Source organism: Mercenaria mercenaria, chromosome 4 (genome assembly GCF_021730395.1).
Source record: "Mercenaria mercenaria strain notata chromosome 4, MADL_Memer_1, whole genome shotgun sequence".
NCBI lineage: Eukaryota > Metazoa > Mollusca > Bivalvia > Venerida > Veneridae > Mercenaria > Mercenaria mercenaria.
The window spans coordinates 1,001,665-1,021,197 of NC_069364.1; the positions used below are offsets into that span (position 1 = coordinate 1,001,665).

The 19,533-nt window shown below is 35.4% G+C and overlaps 1 protein-coding gene across 1 annotated transcript in view; it reads left to right on the forward strand.

The window, feature by feature from the left end:
- LOC123552581 (fibropellin-1-like) overlaps positions 1–19,533 on the forward strand; it is a 44,089-nt gene that overhangs the window by 22,706 nt on the left and 1,850 nt on the right. Inside the window, exons 24-31 of the mRNA XM_053540002.1 lie at positions 2,368–2,426; positions 2,575–2,700; positions 4,049–4,162; positions 5,332–5,445; positions 12,443–12,595; positions 12,882–12,995; positions 13,804–13,953; positions 18,899–19,059. Of these exons, the coding sequence (XP_053395977.1) occupies positions 2,368–2,426; positions 2,575–2,700; positions 4,049–4,162; positions 5,332–5,445; positions 12,443–12,595; positions 12,882–12,995; positions 13,804–13,953; positions 18,899–19,059 (991 nt within the window). The remainder of the gene's footprint in view (positions 1–2,367; positions 2,427–2,574; positions 2,701–4,048; positions 4,163–5,331; positions 5,446–12,442; positions 12,596–12,881; positions 12,996–13,803; positions 13,954–18,898; positions 19,060–19,533) is intronic.

Here is a 19,533-nt window from a genome sequence, read left to right on the forward strand (position 1 = left end):
ATATACTTGCGACACGTACGATTTAACTTTATACTGTATATAGCCGCTCTACACAGAGTTACAAGAGACAATACATGCATAAAACATTTTATTCAATTTAAAACATTCTAGCTTTGTTACAAAAATCCATTTTTAAAGTACAATAAATGCGTAGAGTTTATGACCACAATATCAAGACGGACCAATTTTACAATTGATTTTGATATACCATTTCTTGTTTGAATATATTCACTGCTGATACATGTACTTTTTCTACAGTACTACAAAATGCAAAATTGGTACACTGATATCAATATTTTAGAATCCAAAACTATTCAATTTAAGCTTAAATAAGCTAAATAAAAAACAAAAATTTTTACATTAGTTACTAGCCAATCGTTTATCTCTTGTTAATGTCTGATTCATTGGTATTAAGACAAACGAACCAACAGACGGGAGACAGATACTGCTCGGCGGAATGAAGGTGGCTCCCAACTATGTCTTATCCATTTAGATTAATTCATATTTAAGCTCGACTATTATTCAATAGTAGAACTTTTGTTTTCACTGATTCGCCGGCGTCGGCGTCCGCGTCACAAACGCTTTGCAAGTAAGCAGATTAACTGGTCCAATGCTTTTGAAATTTACACATGTCTTCGAAATTATGACATAACTTCTGAGGACAAGGTACATATTTTGTTAAAATATACCCCCTTTTAAACAGAGAAGTTTTGCATGTTAGCATGTTTTAGGAACGTTTTAATCAAATAGTTTCGAAGTCCCCACACATCTTTGGCATTATGAGTTGACCTCTCATGGCTAATTTTATAATTTCAGCTTAATGTTCATTCAATTTATGCCCTGAAACTATGAAAATTTTGCTGAAGCATACCTTTGAAATTAACAACATCTTCTGAAATAATTGTTCAAATCTGTTCTTCATTCGAAACTATGGCCCCATTTCAAGTAAGCGCTTAAGTCTTGAATGTAACCCATATATGTGGTGGACGGATAGCTCAGTGGTTTGCACACTGGCCTTCCAATCCTGAGGTCGGGGGTTCGATTCCCGGCAGCTACTCGGGAATTTTCAGAAACGCTTTTCAGTGTTTCCCACCCAACTAGAGGTGTACTGGTCAGGAACCCAGGCAATCCTTGCGTGTATCAGTGCTATACACTGGGCACGTTAAAGAACCAGGCTGTCTATTCGCAACGAGCTAGGCTAAGTTAGCCGGACAAGCCTGTATCTGATTTCTGATCTCTCTGTCGTGGGGGCTTTGTCTCACTCTGTCCCTCTGGTCAGATCGCTCTGTGTCTGTACTAGTAGAGGATGAATTATGCGCCCTGTGTGGCTGCATTTGAACTATGTAAAGCGCCTTTGAACGTGAAATTGATCATGAAAAGGGCGCTATATAAATCTGGTATAATAATAATAATAATAATAATATATTATCATATGGAAGGGCTTTATGTAATGAACAACGCTTTTTGATAGTTTTAAATTATTATGTATTACGAAGTACACTTATTTTAAAGCTATCATATTTTGATATATTTCAAGCAATTTATTGGTGGAATTAATCTTGACGGGATCTTATCCATATTTTATAAGCAAACACTATTCTAATATGACTAACAATGCTTTAATCATCACAATGATGTTATGTTGACGTCACGTCAAGGTGATATTTAGTGAATTGTACGCTTCAAGAAATAGCGCTTTCAAATTTCATGTAATATTTTACTTGATAACATGTTTTAAACGAAATGTCACATTGCACAAATGTTTTGATTAATTTATACACATATTGAATTAGTTATTCGCTTTGCTGAATAATTCGCAATAATTTTCGCTCGAACTGAACTCTGCCGCAAGACGTATTACCGTTTCTGGTCCTGGCGTGTTTTACCAAATACCTACTATTGGCGCAATGCTTGCGCGAAGAAACAGTTCCATCATATTTGATATAAATTTTACGATAAAGAACATATCAGAATAGAAATAATTTATAGGAAAACAGTGCTTTATCACTATTTATACATTCAGGCGGTTATACGTGGTCCAAAATAATTGCACTCGGGCGCATTTTTCAAACAGTTTTTATTACAATTAACTTATATAAGGTCATAACATGATATTTAATACCAAGGGTAGTATACATTAATAAAAAATCATGATAAAACAGTGGTTCACATTGTAGACTATTGCATAAGCTGTCAGTACCCCCTTTGAAACAAATATATGATATATATATTCAATTTGAATTCTCAGAAATATTTTGTTTGTATATGATGAAATTAAAGTTTGAATAGATGAATCTTTATTTCTAAAATGGCCCTTCTATACATATTTGTTCTAAAATGATATGACCGATTTTTCTGTTTCGTCAGGAAAAAGGGTGAGAAAATATGCTACACAATCAAAGTAGTGAACGACACCAAGAAGGAAGGTAAAACATTCTTTTGATGTATTATTTTTTCTGTATGCGTATACTAAATAATATCAATTTTGTGACCTTCTGTGAAGTTCAAAAGTCTTAATTCTTTCCAAACGGAAAGAAGGATACTATACCAGTACAATCAATTCATTTTTTATAGTTATATCACCGTGCCGCGGAGTCACGTGTGAGAATGGTGGGAAATGTTTGGCTGATTTTCTGACAACACCTCCAAAAACATCTTGTCTCTGCAAGTCTGGTTTCACAGGCAACGAATGTAAAACAGGTACAAGCTGTAATTTTTTCATATTATTTCATTATCGTGTTTTCTATTACTTCGAGCACAACGGATCTGTAAAAAGTCGAGAATACTTTTTAAGTGTGCATACATAATTCAGATAGCAAAGTTTGCGTGCAAACTTGTTTTAGAAAAATAAACCAATCATCAAGTCTTCTGGCATATTTGTATATCTGTTTTGGTTTCAGATACTCCGTTTTGTAACAAGGCGATCCACATATAGCCATAACAATGGTAGTGATCGCATCTGTTTACACATCTAGCAATCCTTTTGTGATGATCAGTTTTAAAATATTCTGCCAACATAATTCCTAAAGATGCAGACGTAACCTAGCGTTTAAGGTCGCTGACTTCGAGTCACTTGCCAGTAATCGTCCGTGGGTTCGAAACACCGCTTGTAATATTGAGATCTCTCATATAAGGTTGCTATTAGCTTGTGAAAGGTAAAAAATTCTAGATTCCGTACGGTGACAGAAATAATATCAGAAGGGGTACTGTGGATTTCCTAACGCGGACACTATAACGTTGCTATAAGTAAGGGCTATAAAACATCTAATGCCTCATTTATGCTGTACATAATTTATACGATGGTAAAATTCAACAACAACACGTGACTATTTATCTTTTATCTTTTATCGTTTCGGCGCTTACGCCTTCATCAGAATAAATACATAATAAAACAACGGACGTGACGTCATGAAGTAAAGGCTACGTTGAATGGCGGAAAAAACGTACACTGTTTTTAAGTGTTACATAAATTAATGTGAATAACAGATAACAAGTTAAGTACGTTACGGATATAAGAATACAGAATTTCCTATAGCAGCATATATAAAAAAAACCATAGATAGGAAGAAACGTAATAGTACTAAACAAACACATATATACATGTAAAATTCATTACACATTAAACAATGTTTTTTAATTAAGTCCATCAGGATTTAGTGTTTTTAACTTATGAATCCAGAATGTTTCCTGTTTTTTTTTTGTACATAATTTATAACATCATTTGCAGTCGTCTGCTCACATATGTTATTCATTATTTTTTTATATATTCATGCATTAATTTAAATATGCAGAAAGTTTAAATATTTGGCCATAATGGCTCTTGAATAATTTCAAAAAGACATAGCACCAAATGCTTAGAAAGAATCAATGTGATAGTTCGTACTATAAGAAATCCAATGCGGATGTCTAAACTGCTAATGTGTATGTGGTCGCTGTACTTTATCAAGCTTAATGGATTCATGGTGTACTGCTATTTTCTTTGACTGTTAATGATAATACACTTATTTAATCACTGTATGAATGATTATCATCCCTCTCTATTGTTCAGACATTGACGACTGCGCAACTAATCCTTGCAAAAACGGCGCAACTTGTGTTGATCAGGTCAACGATTATAAGTGCCACTGTTACACTGGTTACACCGGTCTTGGTTGTGAAACTGGTAGGTATAACCGTATTAAATTTACAATGAACAAAAATAAGAAGAATTACAAGTGCGCATCAAAGATGAATTTCTCCTTTAGCAAAACACTTCTACTGTTGTGTACACTCAATAACAGAAAGACAACGGGGAAAAAACAAGCATACTTTTTCTTGCCTACCTAGCGGGGAAAGCAACAATTTGTAAGATCACACACCAAGGATAGATATTCTGTCTTTACCTACTAGGAAAACACTTGTTTTAAATAGACTATCTTAGGCAAGAAGAATGATCTAACATGTCTAACTGTTTAAGACAGCTTTGTCCCTAACCCCTCGGGACAGGTTTTATAGAAAACCGAGTGTGTAACGCTCAGTCTTTCATTCCACACTGTCCCTCGGGTAGGGAAAAATCCGTCTTACACAGGCAGGCATGTAGTCATGAATTGAACTCGCGTCTTACATATCAGCCCTTTTACAGCTGGACGCTTCCTAAATGTATAGACGTAGCCTAAGGGTTAAGGTCTATTATCTTGTGGAAGGTCAAAAGTTTTATCTAGATTCCTTACCACGACAGAAGTAATATCAGAAGGAGCACTGTGGATTTCCGCAAGTATTGAAATTGAAAAGTTACTCTATGATTTAAATCCGCTGTTGTGATTCAAAATACGTCAAAACGAACGACATTGTCACCTGTACAGCGTGTGTTTATAACCCAAAGTAGTCCAGCCTTGATAGGGACTCGAATAAGAACATCTCACACCTAACGCGGACACTATAATGTTGCTATAAGTAAGGTCTATAAAACACGTGCATCTAACGCATCGGTTTTACTGTACATAATTAAGAAATGTATAACATCATTAGCTGTCGTCTGCTCACATATGTTATTCATTAATTATTTTATATATTCAAATATTAACTTAAATATGCAGAAAGTTTAATTATTTGGCCATAATGCCTCTTGAATAATTTCAAGGAACACAGTACCAAATGCTTAGAAAGAATCAGTGTGATAGTTCGGACTATAAGAAATCCAAAGTGGATGTCTAAAATGCGTATGTGTATGTTGTCGTTGTGCTTTAATAAGCTTGATGGATTCATGTTGTACTGCTATTTGCTTTGACTGTTAATGATAATACACTTATTTAATCAATGTATGAATGATTATCATCCCTCTTTATTGTTCAGATATTGACGACTGCGCAACCCAGCCTTGCAAAAACGGCGCAACTTGTGTTGATCAGGTAAACGATTATAAGTGCCGCTGTTACATTGGTTACACCGGCCATGATTGTGAAACTGGTAGGTAAAACCGTTTTAAGTTTACAACGAACAAAAATGAGAAAAATTACTAGTACGCATCGAAGATGAATTTCTCCTTTAGCCAAACACTTCTATTGTTGTGTACATTGAATAACAGAAAGACAACGGGGACAAAACAAGCATACTTTGTCTGGCCTGCCTAGTGGAGAAAGTTCACATCTGTCCGATCACGCACCAATGATAGATATTCTGTCTTTCCTGTGGGAAAAGCTTGTGTAAAATGGATAATGCTAGGCAAGAAGAATGATCTAACATGTCTGACTGTGTAAGAAAGATTTTTCCCAATTCCTCATGACAGGTTTTATAGAAAGTCGAGAGTCTATCGCTTGGTTTTTCATTCCACATTGTCCCCCGAGTAGGGAAAAGTCCGTCTTACACAGGCATGCGTGTAGTCATGAATTGAAGTCGCGTCTTATATACTTAGTGTCCGTGGTTCAAAACACATATTGTAATATTGAGATCTCTCATATAAGGTAGCTATTAGCGTGTTAAAGGTCAAAAGTTATGTCTAGATTCCTTACCGTGACGGAAGTAATATCAGAAGGAGCACTGTGGATTTCCCGCAAGTATTGAAATTGAAAAGTTACTATATGATTTAAATCTGCTGTTGTGACTCAAAATCCGTCAAAACGAACGACATTGTCATCTGTACAGCGTATGTTTACAACACAAAATATTTCAGCCTTGATAAGTTGATACGGACTCGAGTAAGAACATCTCATACCTAAGGCGTACTCTATTACGTCATTTGCAGTCGTCTGCTCACATATGTTATTCATTAGATTTTTATATATTCAAACAATAACTTACATATGCAGAAATTTTAAATATTTGGCCAAAATACCTCTTGAATAATTTCAAACAACATAGTACCAAATACTTGGAATCAGTGTGATAGTTCGGACTATAAGAAAATCAACGTGGCTGTCTAAACTGCTAATGTTTGTGTTGTCGTTGTGCTTTATCAAGCTTAATGGATTGCAAAAACGGCGCAACTTGTGTTGATCAGGTCAGCAATTATAAATGCTTCTGTTACATTGGTTTCACCGGCCATGATTGTGAAATTGCTAGGTATAACCGTTTTAAGTTTACAATGAACAAAAATGAGAAGAATTACTAGTACGCATCAAAGTCGAATTACTCCTTTAGTAAAACTCATCTATTTTTAATACACTCAATAACAGAAAGACAACGGGGAGAAAACAAGCATATTTCGTCTTGCCTACCTATTAGGGAAAGTACACCTTTGTCCGATCACGCAACAAGGATAGGTATTCTGTCTTTCCCTAGGGAAAAGATTTGTGTAAAAAAGACTATGTTAGGCAAGACAAATGATCTTACATGTCTGACTGTGTAACACAGCTTTTTCCCAAACCCTCGGGACAGGTTTTATAGAAAACGGAGTGTTTAACCCTCGGTTTTTTCATTCCACACTGTCCTTCGTTTAGGGAAAAATCCGTCTTACACAGGCAAGCAAGTAGTCATGAATTAGACTCGCGTCTTATATATCAGCCCGTTGATAGTTGTACGCTACGCTTTCATCTTCGATTGTGTCTGAGGGATACTATTTAATTACTCTTTGATATGAAGTTATTACAATAACAATTTCAGTACATACAATCTAAGGGCAAAAAGAAAGAACAACACTTTCTAACAACATTAGAGACAGTCCTTTTCTAAACCTTTAAGTGAGTTTCCCTTCTTCGTCTGTCTTCTGCAAAGGCACTCGGTACATAAATTTTAGGGTCGTAAGGATTTCTCTTGATATAAATTTAATATACAAGAACATTTTTGTGTTTTGCATATTAACATGCCTTCGTTGCCATTGCGTATGTTACAGTTTCACCTACTGGGATAACTTTTATTTACACTGTCCTGTGACTTTGAAACTGGTGGGTGTAAGAATTGGGTTAGGTGCACCATTAATCGGTTTATGCTCCTAAGCGGTGGTTTTGCTACTGACTGTTCCAAGGCGGTACCCTAGGTGTTTCCTTCATTTGGTCGTGTGTGCGTCCGCATGCTGGTTTTGCGCATGGAGATGCTACACTTTTGGAACCTGGGGTTTCCAGTTGGATATTTATCCCTACTTTTTATTAATATGTAGGATGGCATGTAAAAAGCTTTAAATGTATAGAACATTTGGCTGGCTGGCCAGAGTAGCCAGAGTATCTATGATTTTAACATGTTCTGGCTACTCATGTCAGCCAGAGTAACCAGGATATCATATTATCAGGATATCATATTTGCTCTGGCTAGCCAGAACAGCCAGAATTTCCGGGATACCCATTGGTTCTAGCTACCTGGCTAGCCAGAATAACCAGAGAAAATACAGTAAAATCTGTTACGAAATAACTCTTTTGGTACTCGTAGGGTTGAATTTGTTTTGGTTTTATGTATCAAGTGATTCATAAAACGGACTTCAAAGAATTGTCTTATTTTTCAGACAGCAGCCAGAGTAGCCAGAGTTTCTTGGATTTTTATATGTTCTGGCTACTTTGGTCAGCCAGCCAGAGTAACCAGGATTTCATTTGCTCTGGCTACTCTGGCAAGCCAGAACAGCCAGAATTTCCGAGATGCCAATTGGTACTAGCTACCCTGGCTAGAGAGAAAATACAGTAAAACCTGTTGTGAAATCTACATGTACATCTACATAAGTGCTCCAACAATAAATTACTGATTATAATTTGGAGGTCGGAGCAGTTGTTAAAAGCATGTTGCTATGTTACATGATACATGATATTCATGTGTTAAGAGAGTAAGAGCAGTAATAATACAGCTATGTTAAAAATAAAAACAAAAAACAGGATGATGACATTAGTACATATACTAGTCTAGGCCAGATGTCATGCACTGAAGGTTCACACTGTCTTTGATGTTATTATGGAAGGCGTTCCAGTATGTGATCGTGCGTGGAAAATTAAAGTTCATATGATATTGTGTTCTTGAAGATGGAATAAAAAAAATAATTTCTAGAGGCTGTCAGGTTGTTATGATCTACAGAGACGAGGTTATCTGATATTTTGTACAACATTATTAGGGCATGTTTTCTTCTCTGTTCTAGTGTCTGCCATTTAAGAGTTTCAAGCATTGATGTTACGCTGCTTTGGTATGAGTAGTCATTCATAAACACATCTGGCTGCAGCTCTTTGTACCTTTGCTATCTCATATGCTAAGTTTTTCTGCCATGGATGCCATATGGTGTTACAGGATTCTAATTGTGGGCGAACGTATGTTTTGAAGGCAGTTTCTTTGATATTACGGTTATTACACTGTACATTTCTTTTTATTAATCTGAGAGTGTTACTAGCTTTTGAAGATGTAATTTCAATACGATTTTTCCAACTAAAGTCATCACTAATAGTACTCCAAAGATATTTAGCATTTTCTGTAGCCAGAGCAAATGAAAGCCTGGTTACTCTGGCAACTCTGGCTGACCAGAGTAGCCAGAACATGTTAAAATCTTAGAAACTCTGGCTAGTCTGGCTGCTGTCTGAAAAATAAGACAATTCTTTGAAGTCCGTTTGATTAATCACTTGATACATAAAACACAACAAAATCAGAGACTACAAAAAAGGGTCATTTCGCAACAGGTTTTACTGTATTTTCTCTGGCTATTCTGGCTAGCCAGGGTAGCTAGAACCAATGGGAAAATAAAATTGTCTAGTACAAACTAGTGTGGCTTTTTTAACACGCTAGGGGAAAGTATAGGAAATCCCTACCCTAAAATCACAAGATAGCGCAATTGAGTATTTTGTTTATCAGAATCTACGCTGTTTTGATAAATATATTTTTTTCTTACTACTACTAAATCAAAATACACTTTAAAACTTTGCTATCTTTGACGTATTTATTTCGGTGTAGAACTCAGATCTTAATGTTTAGATTATATTCAATCAAAGGAAATCATATAAAGATTTTAATGTTTTGAAATTTACTACAAATGTTAAGTTTGGGAAATATTTCGATTGTTAAGAGAGTTGTCGGACAACCTAATTTCAAATAGAGTTCATCCTCTGTGAATAACCGTGGGGAAACAGAGTATATTTATTATGTTTCTCTGAAAAGTTTTATCTAGATAGAAACAGATCCTTTGCAAAGAAATTTATTTGTCAGGATATATGTGTAAAGAAAAGGTTATCCTTGTATTCATAGATACGTAAATGAAATATATTCCATATAAATGTATCATATTTTTGCATAAATAGGAAACCTATCAAACATCACAAATACTAGTAAGCATTCTGTTAAAACTGTTAAATATTCCATGAAATAAAAAGATGTATTTGTTTTGAGTTTAGCGCTGTTTTCTGAGTTTTGCGCATTAGAATGTTAAACGACATTTTCTTGGAAAAGTAACGCTCGTGTGCAATATTTTGGTATTTCTTTGATTTAAAAAACATATTTTTAAGCAGTTTGATTTGCATATGATACCAAAAATCTGCACCGAAAATTGAAAATTTTCACTCGTTTTCTTTTAATACACTGTGGAGATAGCAAGCTTTCATGATCGCAAATTTACCTACAGATATATCATTTCAACTTTTATCATTTATTTCTTGTGCCCTTGCATTTCCCAAACTGTTTTGAGGATTTAAATTTTTCACATAAATTTTTAGTTTCAAGTCGCATAAAATCCTTAAAGCGCAACAATGTAAACAATAAACGGAGTGAATAAAACGTTGCCTTTTACATAAAAAGGACAGTTTGTCTCCAACACAATGTTGTGAAAAACTGAAGAAGTTAAGTTCCCTTTTTGCATGTCCTTTGCAAATTGATCAGTTATGCTGAAAATCAGACATTTAATGGGCCTGTAGCTTTTTAAAGATTTCATTTTTGCATGTATTTGCCTTTTTTTTCTAAAAATTTTATATTAGAAGGAACACGGGTTGCTCAATGAAATGATAAATGTCCTTTGCGATACCACATGTTAGTCCTTATATGAATTTAAAAAAAGTTTCAAATTGTTAAGTTTCGCTGGTTTTAAATCATAATTAGACATTCTAGCATAAAACTGCTGTTTTTGTCACTTTTCGGGGGTGTTTTAACAGGAGAGAAAACTTGTGTTAACAGAGAGATTCTCGCGCTCGCGTGCTGTTATAACACATTTTTATATATGCGCGTTCCGTGGCAAAGCGTAAACGTCATTCGGCCCCAAAACGGATAATTCAAAACGAAATGACGTCAACGTTAAAAACAACTTAGACATTCCCGCGCATTTGGTGGAAAATTAATGACGTTGAGAGACATTTATCCATTTATCAGCGGTTTCTACGCGTTTTATGCTAGAATAGCGTTAGCGCATGTTCATTTCGTGTTATAACAGTTGCAGAATCCCTCGGGATACGTTGGTACCCTCGCCCTAACGGGCTCGTGTACCAACCAATCCCTCGGGATTCTGCAGACGTTATAACACGAAAAAACATGCGTTATCCCTACATTTTAGAATATTCATAACGGCCGTATTTGGAAATTTTGGCACCTTCGTGACGTCATCACTGATAACGTACTGTTGCCAATACGACATAAAAATAAATAGGAACAATCATGCTATAGTTGGACAAAATTTAATAAAAATCAAAAGGAATGTCATATGAGACATATTTCCTTAGAAGAGGTTCCGAGGCATTTTTAGACACACTGCACGTTTAGAGTTTAATCTGATTGCAGTTCCCTCGTTGGTTGTATCTGACAGAAGAGCGGGGGGCTCAAATAAACGGATGAGTATTTTTAGCTCGACTATACGAAGTGAGGAGAGCTATTCTACTCGGTCTTGCTTCGGCATCCTTTCGTGTTCGCTTTTTGTTTAAAGTTTTAATGCACTTTCTCTTTATCTCTGTAATCATTTGCATTTGTTTCAAGCTTGAAATAGTTATTTCTCATCGTTAAATGGCACAAGGGCCATATGTCTTTCACCAATATTTCATGTATTATCCCTCTTTTGACTAATTTTAGGTTAATGTTTTTGTGCACTTCCATTCTATCTCAGTTATTACTACATGGATTTGATTCAAATTTAAAATAGTTTACATCATCACCCACATCACACGACACAATATCCATAACTATGGAACTATGAACTATGCCCCCTTTTTACTTAGTATTTTAGAATAAAGTTTTGGCGCACTTTCACTCTCAGTTATTTTTAATGGATTTTATCCAAACTTAAAATAGTTGTTCCACATCATCACCTACATCATTTGACACAACTTGAACCATTCTTGCGCCAATAGTTAATAAATTATGTTCTCTTTTTGCTTAGAATTAATACATAGATGTGCCCATTTTAACTATCCAGCATCGAAATAGTCGAGCGGGCTGTCTCCTGTGACAGCTCTTGTTTTAAATCCTGCCAGAACTGAACTGTTTTGATTTCTGCCTTCTGGGCTGTTTCGTCGGATACTTAAGGATCTTTTCTTGTTGCAGTGTCTTCTACAAAGGCATCGAGTACATAAGTTCTTTTGATTCTAAATCATAGATAAGCATTATTTATGTTGTTGTTTTATATGCAGTGCCTTTTGCTTTCATTGCGTGTGTTAGATTCTCCTGGCAGGGATTACTTTTATTTACAATGTCCTGTGACTTTGGAACATAATTTGTGTGAAAGTGATGTTTGGTGCGAACCAAACTGTTTTAAGGTCCTCGGTGGTATTTTTGCCACTGACAGTTCAAAGGCTGTATCTGCGTGCTGTGAGGTTCGTTTTGGAGAGGCTGCGTTTTAACACGTGACATTCCCCGAATAGAATGTGTAAACGATAAATAAAATGAACGGAGGTAAATAAAAGTACTATTAGAAATTCAATGGAATGTCATTTTATCACCGAACCATATTGCAATTAAATGAATCAATACCGTTCTAGAATATTTAACACCAAAAACCGAACATGAATATGTATAAAATATTTTTAGGTAAAAGTTCTCTTAAATGTACCCTATTATAATCGTTAATAATATCATATCAATCTGTTTTCGCCTTCAGTACAGCACACGCTGAATGGACCAAAAGAAACACATTTGAAAGTACCTGTCGGTAGTGAACTAACGTTAAACTGCACTATGTCTGGACTGCATACACCTACACTGTATTGGACAAAAGTGAATGGTTGCTGGTTCAAAAATAAAAATATCAAAGGTTTGAAAATTTTCGTAATATTTTAAGCACTTATAGGATTCTAGAAGTGTTTCTTGGAATAAAGTTTGTAGAAGCGCTTTGCAAATGTATAACTGATAAATAGAATTGATTTTGAACGCTCTCTCCCTGTTATTTAAAATTACCACTAACGTTTCGACTTTTATATTTGTTGATATGTTCATGTTGATGTACATTTTGTAACATGTATTTTTTAACTTAGAGGTATTAAACATTTAAAACAATGAAGCATTGCATAACAACACTCAATGTTTCTATGTATGTTTAGAGTCAGTGTACCGCCAACCACATGCGTCGATAGGGGACTCTGGAACATATATTTGCGCTGCTTCGGATGGTTCTGGTCCTAATAACACCAGATATTTCCGTGTGGACATCACAGGTAATTCTTTGAGACTGAGATTTAAAGAAAATCTTAGATGTTAAAAATAAAATTTATTTATAACAGAATGATGTATGTACCATATAATTTTCTTTATATGAAGACCATTCTATTTTCTACATCTCCTCATGATATGTAAAGTTAACGCCTCGGAACACATATCTATTTATAATGAAAAATGTTTCTCTTAGAACATGGTTATAGGAAGAATCTTAAAAAGACTATTAGTTACGATAGCAACAAAGATAGGTATTATAATGATATTATCTTGTAATATAGAAAGATTTATTCAAACGTAGCAATATTAACTATACATTGAGACAGACTGTCAAAAAGATATATTGCAACTTAACTGCGTCCTAAAGTTAGGCATCAAAAATAAAAATACAATTAAGATAAACCTTCTTACCTGTAAAATTAGTATTTCTTTGATAAAACAAGATTGCCTTTTTCAATGCCTATCTGCGAAGTGTGGTAGGGATACGCTATGAAATCTTGGTATCTTAGACAAGTTGCGCATTGACTTCCTTCGAGAAATAACACATTGCAGAACCCTTGTTTTGTGAATAAGGACGTTACATTTTAGAAATTATCATTCAAACTAAAATAATTACATTTTGGCCTAAACAGTGCTCTTTAAAGAAATAACTATATTTAGATTGTTCGACGTAAGATTATATTATAGTTTCTTTTTTGTAAATAACAATATATTCTTGCTTTTTGAAAATATAATATACAATGTTGAATATTCTAGAAAGAAACATATGCATAAAACTGAAATAAATACTTATAAATGATTTCTATCAAGCTTTACAGAAAGAGGAAGTGTGTGATTTCGATGATAGAACATTGTGTGGCTGGGAACAACAGAAGAATGACAATTATGACTGGACTTTTCAGAAAGGTCCTACATTGTCTGCTGGTACAGGACCTGAAGTTGATCATACATTAGGAACAGGTACTACTGATATTTGTTAATGAGAATGGACCAAATGGTATTTTATGTTACTTAGAATGGTCCAACGCAATATGTTTGTACAGAACTTGATATCGATCATACACTCTTGGTGTTATATGTAGGTGAGATGTAGACCTGTTCCAACAGATATTCTTTGTTAATGGTCCGACAGGTGTTATATGTTTAGAGAATGGTCCGACAGGTGTTATATGTTTAGTGAATGGTTCGACAGGTGTTATATGTTACTTAGAATGATCCTACACAAACTGTTGGTACAGAACCTAATATCGATCATACACTAGGAACAGATATTATTAGCTGAAGTGATCAAGGGTGAACATGAGCTACTGAGGTCAGTGATTATCCGTACTTCGTAAACAGTTTTATATAAACAACATCTCCTCATAAAACACCAGGCCAGTTTAAATGAAACTTCACAGGGATGTTCCTTGAATGGTCGTCGTTAAATTTGTTTAAAGAATTGAATTCGGTACAAAACTGTTGTTACCATGGCAGCAGAAATGATAAAATTTTAAATTTTCCTCGTCCAAAACCACAGGGCATAGGGCTCTGATATCTGGTATGTAGTATAATCTATTAGTCCTCTACCAAAATTATTCAAATTATCCCCCACACTGGGGGTCACATGGTTATATAGACTTATATACGAAAAAGCTTTGAAAATCGTCATGTCCAAATCCCAAGGGCCTAAAGCTTTGATATTTTGGTATCATATATATTGTAGTCCTCTACCAAAGTTGTACACATTATTTTACTAGGGTTAAATATAGTCACGCCCTGGGAGTCACGAGGTTTATAGAGACTTATACGAGGGTTGATCAGGAAAACAAGGAATAATATCCAACAGGGAAAACCACGTTCTATAAACGCAGCCTCCCCAAACACGCACACGATCAACACACGCACACCACACACACAAACAAACAAACACACACACACACACACACACACACAGAGCAAACACACAAGTACTAAACAAACAAATAAAGAAACACAAGGGACCACCGCCTAGGAACGGTCAGTGGCAGAACCACCACTGGGGAACTTAAACCGGTTTATGGTGCATCTAACTTTACTCTTACCCACACCATGTTTTAAAGTCACAGGACAGTGTAAATAAAAGTTATCCCCGCCAGGTGAGACCCTAACATACGCAAAGGCAACAGAAGGCATGTAATGTAAAACACAAAGATGTTCTTGTATAAAGATATATAAATGCAATCCTTAATAACCTAAAACGCATGTACTCACTGTCTTTGCAGAAGACAGAGAAACAAGGCAAACACCATTAAGGGCTCGACGAAACAGGCCAGAAGACGGAAATCAAAATAGCTCAGTCCGGGTTGATTTAAGAACTACTTATCATAGAGTCCTCCACTTGTTCCGTCAGACAAAATCAAATAGGAAAGCGTAGCGCCCAACTGTAAAAGGGCAGATATGTTCTTTACTAAACTGAACACCAAACATGCGGTGTGTCTCAAAACAGTTGGTCATAACCTCTTTTAATAAAACGTTTAATGACTTTAGTAAATACAATTGGAAAATTGCCATGATCCAAAATCTTACGAAGTTTGTTATAAAATCTGTAAAAAGATCCTTTGGAAGCAAGGAATGCAACCAAGAAGAATAATAGCAGACTCGGTTTGATTAAGTCTGTTCATGAGAGGTAATGAAATGTGCAACACCTCTCACGCCCCCGAGCACCGGCTTACGCGGAACTCTATTACACATATGTTGAATGGACTCCATGATCCCAAAGGACCAGAAAATATAACAACACTGAATCCAAGTACGGGGAGACTTTTTACAGCCGCCACACGGCACTTAAAGATTGCTGTTGTGATAGTTAATAAAATCTGTAAAAAGATCCTTTGGAAGCAAGGAATGCAACCAAGAAGAATAATAGCAGACTCGGTTTGATTGAGTCTGTTCATGAGAGGTAATGAAATGTGCAACACCTCTCACGCCCCCTAGCACCGACTTAAGCGGAACTCTATTACACATATGTTGAATGGACACCATGATCCACGATGTACTCCATGGACTCCATGATGTAAACCACATCCCCATAAAAACGGGTTTTGATATACCTTCTCGCAGAAGTGTCTTATAATTGCTATTGTATTTCAAAACCAAATCTGAATTACGATAGTAAAATTTAGAAACTATTTACGTAGTTTATAATAACGGTAGCCCTGTTGAAGAGGTTTATTTCTAATATATTGGTTACGTTCATTGAAATCCTCAACATGACTACACGCTCTTGCAAACCGAATTAACTGAGAAATATTTATCCCATAAGATGTAGCCTGGGTACTTCACTATCCAAATGGGAGAAATTTACTATACTTAATTTAAAGTCATCCCTCTTGACTGTCATAAATATTGGTCTGTATAAAATTGTCATAAATAGAGAGATATAAATCTAGAAATGAAGCAGTAGTATCCGAGTTGTTAGTTTTATTTAACTAAAGCTCCCGGGGATAGATATTATCTACCAACTGAGAAAAAAAAACAAAAAAACAGATTATCCATATTAAATATATCATCTAGATAGCGTGATATACTTTTAAATTCAGTAATAATGTCTGCATGTGTATCTGGAGAAAGACACAACATAACATCTCCTTCACAACAATATAAAAACAACTCTGCGACAAGGGTGCGTAATTTGTTTCCATGGGAATACCAATTACTTGTCTGAAAACTGCAAACTTCTCAAACCTGACGTAAATATTGTTCAATAAAAAGGAAAGGGCTTTACAAACTTCACAGGTCCACATAGTATAATTCTTTGCAATGCAACTAGCAAAAAATGCTTTATCGAAGGCTGTAGGAAGTTCGTAGTCTGTAGAAAAACTTTTTGAAAATATTCTAGTCCAAATCCACAGAGCCTAGGGCCTTGATATTTAATACGAACTAAATCACCACCACAATACACCAGACCAATTACGGCAAAGCGCCTAGTAGTACAAACGAACACGCACATGCCACAGCAAGTCCACTCACCCAACCAACCCACTAAGATTAGTTTCGACGCTGCTTTATATACTAGCCCGAATTGTACTACACATTCGTACTGGTTCAACATTTGCATTTATATATACTCAAATCTCTGTTTTCATGTCTCACAAATCAGTAGTGACATTTTAGTCTTTTTAACTGTTTTTGACCAGAGAAGCTATATTTTCTCTCTCTGAAAGTTAACTTGATCTTGAGGATACAATGAATATATAGAGATAGTTTGCATTCAGGGATATAATTATATTCAGAACAGATGACTTTCCCATACGTGAGATCCGCTAGGATACAAGTTATATATATAGGATCAATTTTGAAATAACCTTTTCTAAAACCACATGGTCTAGGGGTTTGATAATTGGTTTGTAGCATCATATAAAAGCCCTTTACCAAGATTGTTCAAATCATACCCCAAAATGCCCCCGCCCCGAGGGACACCTTGTTCTAACACTTTCGTCTCTTAAACCGCTGGTCCAATTTTAAAATAATGTCATACAAATGTTCCTTATGTTACACTCTGTCAAGATTATACAAATTGTTACTATTCGCAAAAACCATGTCCGCCAGGGTGCATGGTCACTTTTCCCTTTTTGTATACATTTGAAAATTTAAAATTTTCTTGTATGAAATTGCTTGTCCGATTTTAAAATAAATTCCCATAAATCGTCCCTGTGTGATCATTTATCACGATTGGTCAAATTGTTCCGATCCCTCCAAAAACATAGACGCCAGGGGATGGTGGGGTCTGTTTTCCCTATATGTATACAGCGAAAAACTTTTCAAATAATTTCTCGCAAATGGTCATTGTGTGATTCTCTCCCAAGATTATTCAAATTGTTTCGTTTCGTCAAAATAATATTACACAACTGTTTCTTGGGTGACCCTTTAAGAAGAATTTAGAAAATATTCTTTTTCATCAAAAAGCATTGCGGCCAGGGGGGTGTGATCACTTAACCCCTTATTTATGTAGTGGAAACTTTAAAAACCTTCTTGTTTAATATTGTCATATCACATCACTTCCCCAATGTCTTACGCCACTTCGACCCCCAACGCCCACCCACATACACATAACCTGCCAGTATTTATTAAGTAGAAATTTTTTACTGTTCCCACAGAAAGTTAAACTCAGGTTGGCGATATTAGGCCATTATGGGTCTCTTGTATGTTACTGAGAATGGTCCGACAGGTATTATATGTTTGTAGAATTGTCTAACAGGTATTTCATGTCACTGGAATCTGCTGGTACAGGACCTGACGTCGATCATACGCTGGGAATATGTATTTTATGTTGCCGTTACTTTCCTTTAACTAAGCATATTTCAAAGAATATCTTCAAAATTGAAAAAGTGGAAAATTACAAGTCACCAAAATCGGCTCGGCTTTAATGAATTGCCTGCTCGATTTGATTAAGCCTGTTTATGGACGGTAGTTGAAATGCGAGCTACCGTCTATGTCCTCTAACCGCTTGTTGAGCAAAATTCAAAATATACACATGTTACAAGTACAAAAAGTACCATTTAGAGAAATCCGTAGATAATTCTGTGGTCGCCAATAAGAAAAACAAAAAGATATTTTGATAGTTCAAATAGGCTTTAGGTATTGCTGTTCATTCCGCAGAAAGATTTTCTTACATTTCTAGTTTATTGTGCAATATCTAGACATAAGTAACATATCATTCCAAATACCTCAGGGACGGTACTTACAAATGAATTGACACAGTAATCTGAAATGTTCATTCTTGAACAATTCGTTCTGCAAGTCTTTCTAGTTATTTCTGACGATTAAAACATTTGGTACCTTTAAACATGATAATGATATTGAAAATATGTGTACATATCCTATGACAAATTGTATAATAGTGAGACCAAACATAATAGTAATGCTTAAACTGATTATTTTACAGTAAAGGGAATGTACATATATATGGAAGCGTCAGCACCAAGAAAATTTAGGGAATATGCCAGTATTTTGTCGCCTGTCCTACCGGCAAACAGGACGATGTGTTTCGAGTTTTGGTATTATATGTTTGGCGACGGATCTGGACGATTATTCGTATTTTTACAGGTAAAACATATGACAACTGAAACATTCCTGTTCTATTGAACTTTTTTTAAAAGTTACGCAGTCTAGAATTTCGAATTGGTAATTCAACCGCACATAACGTTCCATTGGCAAAATGTTTTATTTTTCCTTTTTAACATGTAAAACAATACTGTAAGTATAAAACGAAACCAACGTACGAAAAGCTTAGTCCTTAAATGAGAGGTAATGAAATGAGAACCACCCTCATGTCCCCTAGCACCGGATTAAATAGAATTCTATTATACATTTAATTTTGATAAATCCGTTCAATTGACTCCACGTTTCAGTAGCAGACTTGGTTTAATTGAGCCATTTCATGTCATGCAATGAACTGGGCACATTTGATGAATATGGTCAATTGCAAATACTGCCGTTCCTAACATATAATTGTAATGATGCCGGAAGCTCAGTTCATATACAAACTAAAAACGTTGTTGATCCTTCGAAGTAAAAACC